We start from the raw sequence: 10,281 nt of genomic DNA on the forward strand, positions 1-10,281 counted from the left end.
ATTGTTTTTGTAGGCAAAATGCTATTATACACTTAACAGACTGCAGTATAGTATAAACATAATTTTTGTTTGCACTGGGAAACCAAAAAAAAAAATCATTTGACTCATCTTACTGGAATATTTGCTGTATTGTGGTGGTCTGGAACTGAATCTGCAATATCTCTGAGGTGTATGACTATATCACTTCCTTGGCACAAGTGACGCCTCAAAATTAACATCCTCCTCCTGACTTCCCTATTGCCATAACTAAATGTGCATTTGCCCTGTGCCAGGAGTGAGTCTTTGGGTTCTTTCCTTCATGGTGACATCTTATTCATTGCTAAATAAGTCTTATACAGTTTTCCTATACAATGTCACTCAATCCTGTCTTCCTATCCTATTTTTATTGCTACCAGCTTAATTCAGATTCTCAATTATTTTTTGAATTAAACAATTCAATGGAATACTAATAGCTGTCCCTCCCTCCATAGCTCTCTCCTGCAACCTATCATTCACAAGAAGGCGGTCTAATCACATCATTTCTTCAATTAAATTCTTTAGTAACAGCTCTTTATCTATCCCCACACCTGTCAAGTACATAAGGCTATCCCTTCTCTAACACTGACACTCATTTGCCAGAATTTTCTCCTTAATTCCCTACAGAGTACAGTCCTTCATCTGAATGGATCAGCTCACTGATCCCCAAACAAACCAAGACAATCCTGCTCTGCCTTTGCCTGTGATATTCCTTTCTCCTAAATACCTTTTTCCTTTTAGCCTTCACCTGTTGATAGCATACTGGTCTTTCATGGCACACTCCAACAACCATCTTATTCATTCCTTCATTAAAGAGATTAAGATATCCTAATGAGTTCCAACTATGTGTTAATCAGGCACATATAAGACAAAGTGCCTCCCATCAGGGCATTCTAGTGAGGAAGACACACAATGAGGATCCATTGTGGCTGGATGACAGGACGGGAGGAAAGTAATATGAAGTGAGGTCAGAAGGTTGACAAGAATCAGACCTCTTAAGAAGTTTGAATTTTGTTTCCCTAAGAACACTTGGAAATCACTAAAGGCTTTTGACTAGGGTAAAACACCTTATTTTGAAAATGTCCTACTAGTTGATGTTTAAGGAAAATTCCTTGGAAGAAGAGTGAATGTGGGAGAAGGGGACCCAGTGAGGATGCCATGGCAGGAATCCTGAGTAGAGACGGTGGCAACCTGACTAGGTGATAGCAGATGGGAAAGGAGAAATGTGCATGAATTTGAGGTGTATTTTGGAGACAGAACTGACAGGTTGGATGAAAGAATTATAATGAAGAAAGAAATTAAGTTTTTGTTCTGAGCAATTAGATGGCAATGCTATTTTATGAGATAGGAAAGACCAGGAAAGGAATAGGGATGTAGGAGAAAATTAGGAGTTCAAGTTTTGACATGTTAAAATCATTAGTACATGAATGTTCATGGCACCATTTTTCATAGTAGCCAAATATTGGAAACAACCTAAATATCTATCAAAACTGATGAATGAATAAACAAATGTGGTCTATCCCTACAATGGAATGCTATTGGCAATAAAAGGGAATGAAATATCAACTCATGCTGTAACATGGAAACTTGAAAACACGCTAATAGAAAGAAGCCAGACACAAAAGGATACATATTATATGATTAAATTTATGTGACATGCCCTGAATGACTTACCTATTCAGGGACTTAGATTAGTGACCATGAATGGGGAGTGACTTTTAATGGTTATGAGATTTCCTTTTTTAAAAAAATATTTGTGTGTGTGTGTATTTTAAAGATTTAATATTTATTTATTTATTTATTTATTTATTTATTTATTTATTTATTTCAATAGAAAGAGAGAACACAAGCAGGCAGAGAGGCTGGCAAAGGAGAGGGGGAAGCAGACTCTGATCTGAGACCTCCTCCCCTCTCTCCCCACATTGGGCTCCATCCCAGGATCCTGGGGTCATGACCTGAGCCAAAGGCAGATGCTTAACTGACTGAGCCATCCAGGCACCTCGGTTATGAGTTTTCTTTTTGGGATGATGGTATGATGAAAATGTCTAAAATCAGATAGTCGTGAAATGGAAAGGTTGCACAAATCTGCGTATATAAAAGTCACTAAATTGCATGCTTTAACAGAGTAAATGTTATCATGTGAATTATTTCTCAAAACAGGTATTATTTTAGACAATTTTTTGAGCTACCATTCTGGTCTACATTCTCCAGAAAACAGTTTCAGATAAATTGCTTATGCATTACTTCTTTCTCAGGGAACAGTGGTGAGGGGCAAGAGGATGAAGCAGAGAAGGGTGGATAGCACCAATCAAGATGTGTTACTGAGTCAACCTCAGCTAAATACAACTCTGTGCTTGATTCTATGGAACCATTCACCAAGAAGACGTCTAACTGTTAGGACATCCCATCTGCAGAGCAGATGGGAAGCCTATATCCCCTGACTCTCATCTCTCTGGATCAAATAGAAACATTGATGCCCCTACACTTCCAGATTATACATGCCTGGGCACCACATAGGCTTGCCAGTATCTTTCCTAGATGTGAAAGGTGAAGTCCCTGGATGGGAGGTATGAGATGTCTGATGATGGAAGGAGGCAAGTACCATTATTTTATACCAGCTTGACATAGGTTGGAACCTATACAAAGATGATTTCTGTAGGAACAGAAAGTCTGTGAAGTGGAGCATCCCTGTCTGATAAACATGCCCATTAAATATCCAAGTGACTATGTCAAGTATGCCTCTTCTTCCTCATTTCTCCCTCATAGACACTATTGTGTTGATTCATTTTCTCTTTTCCTTAAATTGAATATACACATTCAAATAAGTAAAATGAAATTTGGTAGTAGAACTCATTTCTTTTTTCCCAAATCAGTTGGTATTGAGGGGTTTTCTTTGTAAAACTATTTTTTTTAAAGATTTTATTTATTTATTCATGAGAGACACACACAGAGAGAGAGAGGCAGAGACACAGGCAGAGGGAGAAGCAGGCTCCATGCAGGTAGCCTGATGTGGGATTCGATCCCAGGACTCCAAGATCACGCCCTGGGCTGAAGGCAGGCGCTAAACCGCTGCACCACCCAGGGATCCCATAAAACTAATATTTATGACAACTGTCCCCTCAATTAGATTACAAAGTGGCCAGGCAGATAAGGAGGAAAGAAGAGAAAGAGAAAAAATTAGACATATCAAGCAATCTACGACCACATGAAGACTGACAGTGATGAATTGCTTAGATAGCTGTAGATTTAAAATTGCCCAGTATCAGAACTATTTTAAATTATACTCTTATAATCAAAATAAAATAGTAAACTATGCAATTTTAATTCTATAGTTGTAAAATTATGTTAGTCTTAAAAAAATCCTTTTTACTTCTGTGTTCATCTTATCTTCTAAACTGTGGGAAATGTGTTTAAAAACATTAAAATATGTTTTACAAATTTCTTCATGTGCGTCAGGAGGAATAGAAGCTCTCTGTGGAAGACATTAATGCTGTTCTGTGAATTGTGGATTTCCTGCTTCTGGGTATGTAGCATTGTACTTCAGGAACCGAGAAGCTTGGTGTGGCTTGGAACTGACTTTACAGAATGAGAAGACTGTGAAGCCAGTGCATGGCATTTGGCGGAAGTCTTTGGGAACTGGCACGTGATTTACCACTTTCTCTTCCCCTGTCAGCAGGATTCTAGATAATGAAGGCTCTGTCAACTTGCGTCTGTGAATGAGAACGATGCCTATCCAAGACGCCCACCAACCTGCGAGAGATGTGTCCTGTGAGCAAGAAATAAGCCTCTGATCTTAACAAGCATTGATATTTGGGGTGGTTTGTTACAGCAGCAAAACTAGCCTTTCTTTATTGATGTGTTCTTCAAGAAAATAACAAAGTGATCTCAGGCACTTTATAAGCTGAAGCCCTTTCAAGTATTAATGACATATCAAAGGCATTTCAGCAAAGTCACTAAGAGCATGGCTTTGGAGCTTGATTCTGCTTATTAGCCATGTGACAGTGAACAATTTATTTAAACTCCCTGGCTTCAGTGTTCTTATGAAATATCACAATACCCACATCATAAGATCACTGTAAAAATAAAATGAATTAATACGTGCTAAGTGCTTAGAAAAGTGCATAGTAAGTCCTCTCACTGTGTACAGTGATAAAACATAAAATAGTACATGTGAAGGGTTCAGAACAGAATCTAGCATAGAGTAAGTCTTCCATGAATATTGATTATTACCAGTATTTATTTATTTATTTATTTATTTATTATTTTTTAAAAAAGTTTTATTTATTTATTCATGACAGACAGAGAAAGAGAGGCAGAGACACAGGCAGAGGGAGAAGTCCCCCATGTGGGACTCCATCCTAGGACCCCTGGGTCACGCCCTGAGCTGAAAGCAATTGCTCAACCACTGAGCCATCCAGGTGCCCTGATTATTACTAATATTTAAAATAAAAACAAATAACGATCCAATACTTGGCTGGGAATTTTTCTCTGGGGATGTCTAAAAGGAGATAGGAAATGAAAACAAGCAAAAGGGGAGTGAGTAGGAAACAAACTCATGGTTCTGCTCTGGTGGGTTTTGCCTCTGGGGAGATGCCTGGCTACATCACTATTATTCCTTTTCTATTCAGGTATGTCCTGAGAAAAGAAACAGAACACAGGGGAATGGAAAACACAAACTAAGTTTTTTCTTTAATTATCTCTGTCACCCAGAGTAAAAGGAAACAGGCCACCTGTGACTGACACCGAACATGCCTGTCCACGGCAGATAAGCAGCTCCGGGCCATTTCACATAGCCAAGCAAAGACAAATTCCTTGAAACCTCCTGAAAGGCTGGCTGGGAATTTATCAGGATGATTTATTCATGAGAATCACTTGAGATGCTCATTAAAAATATTGACTTCCAGAATCTCATGGTGGTAGTGGGAGAGGATTGCTCTGGAAATCCAAATTCCAAACAAGTTCTTTAGGACAATTGGTTCTTCCCACTTGTTTTTTGAGAGCCAGGGGCATGTCTGGTCCTGCAGCTCAGACTGAGTCGCTGAAGTACCACTGCCACCAGGGGGCAATAGATCCAAATTACAGGCTCCAATGGCATTGTGTGGGAGAATCAGAGGTTCAATGTTTCAAGGAACCACCCAACTGCCGCATTAAAATGAGGGCTGTTGGGATGCCTGGGTGGCTCAGTGGTTGAGCACGTGCCCCTGGCTCAAGTTGTGATCCTAGGACCCTGAGACCAAGTCCCTCATGGGACTCCCCATGGGGAGCCTGCTTCATCCTCTGCCTGTGTCTCTGCCTCTTTCTCTGTGTCTCTCATGAAAAAAAAATAAATAAAATCTAAAGAAAGAAAAAGTGAGGGCCGCCATCACCTCACCAATATAGTTCGAGTTTTCTGGGTTAGCTGATGTAGAGTTTATATATGGAAGCTTGAAGACACAGACTTTCATCATTTTAATTCATTCCTTTTGTTAAAAACTGAATTTGGAAATAGACCTTATCTTTGGAGTCTCTCCAACTCTAAACCCTCACAGCATGTAATCAGTTTGTAGAATAAAAGAAACCATATTTACTTATGGAAAATTACCTATAAAAAGTTCTTCTTTTTTTTAAGTTTTAATTTGAAGTCTAGTTGTTCATGTATAGTGTAGTATTAGTTTCAGGGGTACCACACAATGGTTCAACATTTGCATACATCACCCAGTGCTCATCACAACAAGTTCACACTCCTTAATCCCCATCACCTGTTTCTCCCATGCCCCACCCATGTTCCCTCTGGTAGCCATCAGTTTGTTCTCTATCGTTGAGTCTGGTTTTTTTGATTTGCATCTCTCTCTCTCTCCCCTCCCACTTTGCTGTCTGTTTTGTTTCTTAAATTCCACATATGAGTGATATCATCTGGTATTTGTCTTTGATGACTTATTTTGCTAAGCATTATATTCTCTAGTTCCATCAATATCATTGCATGTAAAAAGTCCTTCTATCAAAGAAATGAGAGTGGTGACATCGTAATAGAGAGATAGATGTTGGACTGAAATAATTAGTTTTGACTGTTGGACTTTATGATTGTTCATTAAACACAAAATAAGCACAAGGACTTGATTGACGGCATTTTCTTTTTCTACTTTCAAAGAATCCAGACCCTTATTCACGGATAAAACAAGATTATTTCCTAAACATTTGAATTGGAATAGATTTAGCTTTGCTGAGCTCATATTCTTTGGGTTTACCTTCGTCGTGAGAAATGGTCACACAAGGCAAAATGTGAACAGAAATAAGTGTTGCATCCTTAAATATAACTGACCTTTCATAATGGATCACAGCATCCAAGCTCATTTTACTAGGAGTTTGTAAGAAGCAAGCATAGTACAATGTGATTTTAAAATTGAGCATCATTCCACTCACCCTGCACCCCGCATGGGGCAACTCCACAAGTCAGCTTGGCAATGTTCAAGATAATTCACAACAAAGATTGTATGTTCTTCATGGGGGAAAAATGCATTAACAAGGAAGATGCTCATAAATTAAATACACAGCCATCCTATTATTTGGTGTCCCTGCAGCCTCTGTAAAAAGACTTGTTCTGATGGATGCATGTAGCAATGTTTTAAAAACTAACAACTAAAAAAGAAAAAAAAATTATTGAGGCAAAATTCGCATAAAATAAAATTGAAGTATCTTAAAGTGAACAATGCGGTGGTGTTTAGTACATCTACAGCATTTTACAACTGTCACCTCTAGTTCCAAATAACTTTCTTCTCTCCAAAAGAAATTTCACATCCTTTGAGCAGTTGGTATACCCATGTTTTTGAATGCGGTAGGGAGAGAATTTCAAAACTCTGTAGAACTGTTCACATTGTTGCCAAAGCTGTTTTAGTCTAGCTGTGTCTTGGGAGGAGTTTATAATCAGAGGATTTAAAGAGTCTCACATGATGCAATCAGTATGGTAGTTAAACTATGGGACACTGATGAAAAGAATTCAGTGGCCTGTCAAGGATGGCCCTTGGCTTTGAAGATACAACACATTCCTTTGCAAATAGAAAAGCCAACAAAAATGCGGGCAATGAGTCTGTGGGTTTCTTTATATGCATTTCATGACCAAATAAGAGACTTGCTTATGCAAATTAATGGAAAGATGTTTAGACAACTGTGTCATGCCCACCAGCTGGAGGTATAAAAAGCCTTCTGTAGGAGGACACCTGCATTCACTCTTGGGTAACTTGTCTTTCTCCATCCATCCTAATCCTCCTCAACTCCTGCCACCATGACTCGCTTCTTCTGCTGTGGAAGCTACTTCCCTGGCTATCCTTGCTATGGAACCAACTTCCACAGGACCTTCAGAGCTACCCCCCTGAACTGTGTCGTGCCCCTGGGATCTCCCCTGAACTATGGTTATGGATGCAATGGCTACAGCTCCCTGGGCTACAGCTTTGGTGGTAGCAACATGTACAACAGGGGCTGTTGCTATGGTGGCAGCTTTTGCAGGCCATGGGGCTCTAACTCTGGCTTCGGCTACAGCACTTACTGAGAGACCTGTGGCTCCAGGCAACTGCAGAACTCTCCATGGATTCTTCTGTGTGTGAGACAACCTGAAGAGCAACGACTGTCTTCCTGCCTCCAGATGTGCTTGGGAAATACATCTTCTGTCTTCTTGCTGACTTCTTACCAAGCTCCTGGTCTTTGATGATGCTGAACAAGCCACCCACGCATCAAATGCTGAACTAATAACACCTACAGCCAAAGAGGGCAAGATGTATTTCTCTGACATACCTGAATTTTAGCTGTGAAGCAAGTAGTTTGCTTCTTTTGGTTGCTCGGGCCCTGTATTATTAAATTCTACATCAATTTCAATGTATTTCAATTGGGTGTGGGTAGAAAGGGGTTTTGCTGTCAGTCTCTTAATAAATCTATTTCATTCAGCACAAATATTTTTGTTTCTGGTTATTTATTTTACTCTGCTTTTATGCTTTTGAATTTGTCATTCAGTTTCAACCTATAATGGCTGACTTTAAGCCAATCTTATTTTGATTTCAGACTATAGACCAGGATAGGGTAATGCCTAATCATTTTGTCCCTTTATGTGGAGGTTTCAATTTTTGTGAAGGCCTTAAAAATGTCCTCAATTAAATCCAAGATACACTGCCACTGTCAGTGTTTCTCTATGCTGATTACAAATAGGAACATTTCTTAGCTGTTGAATGCTCAAAAAATTTCTTTCCTTCTTTCTTTAGTGATACAACCCTATTTTGATTCTTTCTCCTTTTCTCTGCTATTTATAGAACTCAGCTCTGGAGAGATTTGAACCCCACAGCCTATTGGAAGAATTTCAACTAAATGGACATAGTTATGAATCTTTGTTTTTAGGGATTTCTAAGATTTGGTCAATAAAAGGAAGCCAGCAGCTAAAATCACATAATATTTTTTTCCCCTTTTTGATAGATGAGTTTTATTTTTCCCATCCTCTTCACTTCTGATTATACATATAGCTGTATTAAAAATGAAGCATTTATTCTTTAGAATGATAGTTGCCATCAAAAGCACTTGAAATGATATGTGGTCTGTATTTAGAAAATGCTTCTTGTCTTGCCTCCTGAAAAATCTCTGCTTTATTGAAGCAAAATACTTTGTTTGAATGAAAGCTTATTCATTCACATATCAAGTATTTATTGCACCCCTGCCTCTTTCAGAGAAGGTACTCAATAATTGTTCATTGACTTGTTAAATCTCTGCTTTATGGGTACAAAATATAGTGTAGTCTAATAGAGTTCATTCACATATGCATGAAATACTACTGGGCTCTGGCCACTGTGTTAAGAATTTGAGGACTATAAAAAACACACCTAAGATAGAGATTGGCCTGAGAAGCTGAGTGTTTACTCTAATAGACACTCACCAAGTAGACACAATGCAAAAATTGTCTTAAGATTTGGGGGACATAGAGATAAATAAAACATAATCCTTGCCCTGAAGACTTAAATATACTTTATTTGCTATATAAAGGGCTCTTCATAGTCTCCTATTTTATACCAATTCATGTGCTATAAATGATTACTCAAAGATAAATAGATATTCTTTACTCATTTCCTTCCAAGGACTTAAAATACAGCCAATGATAAGAACCATATATGGCACTTAGCCTAAGAGCAAGGAAAGTGTAATTATTAAAATTAAACAATTTAATATTGATATAATATTATCTAATATACAGTACATACTCCAGTTTTTTTTTTCAATCACTCCAATAATATCCTTTGGACTTACTATTTGCCCTTGTCCCTATAACCATAGCATAAACAGTGTGGTAAGCTTGTATAGAAGGGAAGTTCGAGTACATAGACATGACCATGAGAGAGGTGAGTTAAGAATTACATATCAAAACAGATAGGGGTGTGCAAAAGGAGAAAGAATAGGGTTATCTGGAGATGAAATGGGCCTTCACTGGCAAAACTCCAACACATAGGTAGATTGACCTACTGGTGGGGAGATTTGGACATCAAGTACTAAATGGATGATTGGGGATCTCTAACAACCACAAGATTCTAGATTCTATCATAGTCCCTAACATTTACCTAAAGCCATAATTGTTCTAAAGCCATAATTGTTTTTGTGTTTTGCCAATTAGATTTTTTTTGAATAATTTAAGATGCACAGAAAAGTTGCCATGATAGTACAAAGAAGTTGTGAATGCCCAGATTTATTAAATGTTTCACCTTTCCCTGATGGCAAGTGATGCAGAGCATTTTCTCATGTGCATGTTGGCCATGTCTATGTCTCCCTCTGTGAGATTTCTGTTCATGTCTTTTGCCCATTTCATGATTGGATTGTTTGTTTCTTTGCTGTTGAGTTTAATAAGTTCTTTATAGATCTTGGATACTAGCCCTTTATCTGATACATCATTTGCAAATATCTTCTCCCATTCTGGAGGTTGTCTTTTAGTTTTGTTGACTGTACCCTTTGCTGTGCAAAAGGTTCTTATCTTGATGAAGTCCCAATAGTTCATTTTTGCTTTTGTTTCTTTTGCCTTCGTGGATGTATCTTGCAAGAAGTTATTGTGGCCGAGTTCAAAAAGGGTGTTGCCTGTGTTCTCCTCTAGGATTTTGATGGAATCTTGTCTCACATTTAGATCTTTCATGCATTTTGAGTTTATCTTTGTGTATGGTGAAAGAGAGTGGTCTAGTTTCATTCTTCTGCATGTGGAACCACAATGAGATACCACCTCACACCAGTGAGAATGGGGAAAATTAACAAGGCAGGAAACCACAAATGTTGGAG

At 38.4% G+C, this 10,281-nt stretch overlaps 1 protein-coding gene across 1 annotated transcript; it reads left to right on the forward strand.

Annotated features, from left to right (window-relative positions):
- Window positions 1-7,270: 7,270 nt before the first annotated feature.
- On the forward strand, window positions 7,271-7,811 carry LOC121479248 (keratin-associated protein 7-1). Its single transcript, XM_041734713.1, has one exon. The coding sequence runs from the start codon at window positions 7,274-7,276 to the stop codon at window positions 7,535-7,537; it is 264 nt and encodes an 87-aa protein (XP_041590647.1). The 5' UTR covers window positions 7,271-7,273; the 3' UTR covers window positions 7,538-7,811.
- The last annotated feature ends 2,470 nt before the right edge of the window (window positions 7,812-10,281 follow it).

Source organism: Vulpes lagopus, chromosome 20, assembly GCF_018345385.1.
Source record: "Vulpes lagopus strain Blue_001 chromosome 20, ASM1834538v1, whole genome shotgun sequence".
Classification (NCBI taxonomy): Eukaryota; Metazoa; Chordata; class Mammalia; order Carnivora; family Canidae; genus Vulpes; species Vulpes lagopus.

What these genes read in the sequence shown, in the direction of transcription:
- LOC121479248 (XM_041734713.1), top strand. Translation starts at nt 7,274, where the DNA reads ATGACTCGCTTCTTCTGCTGTGGAAGCTACTTCCCTGGCTATCCTTGC.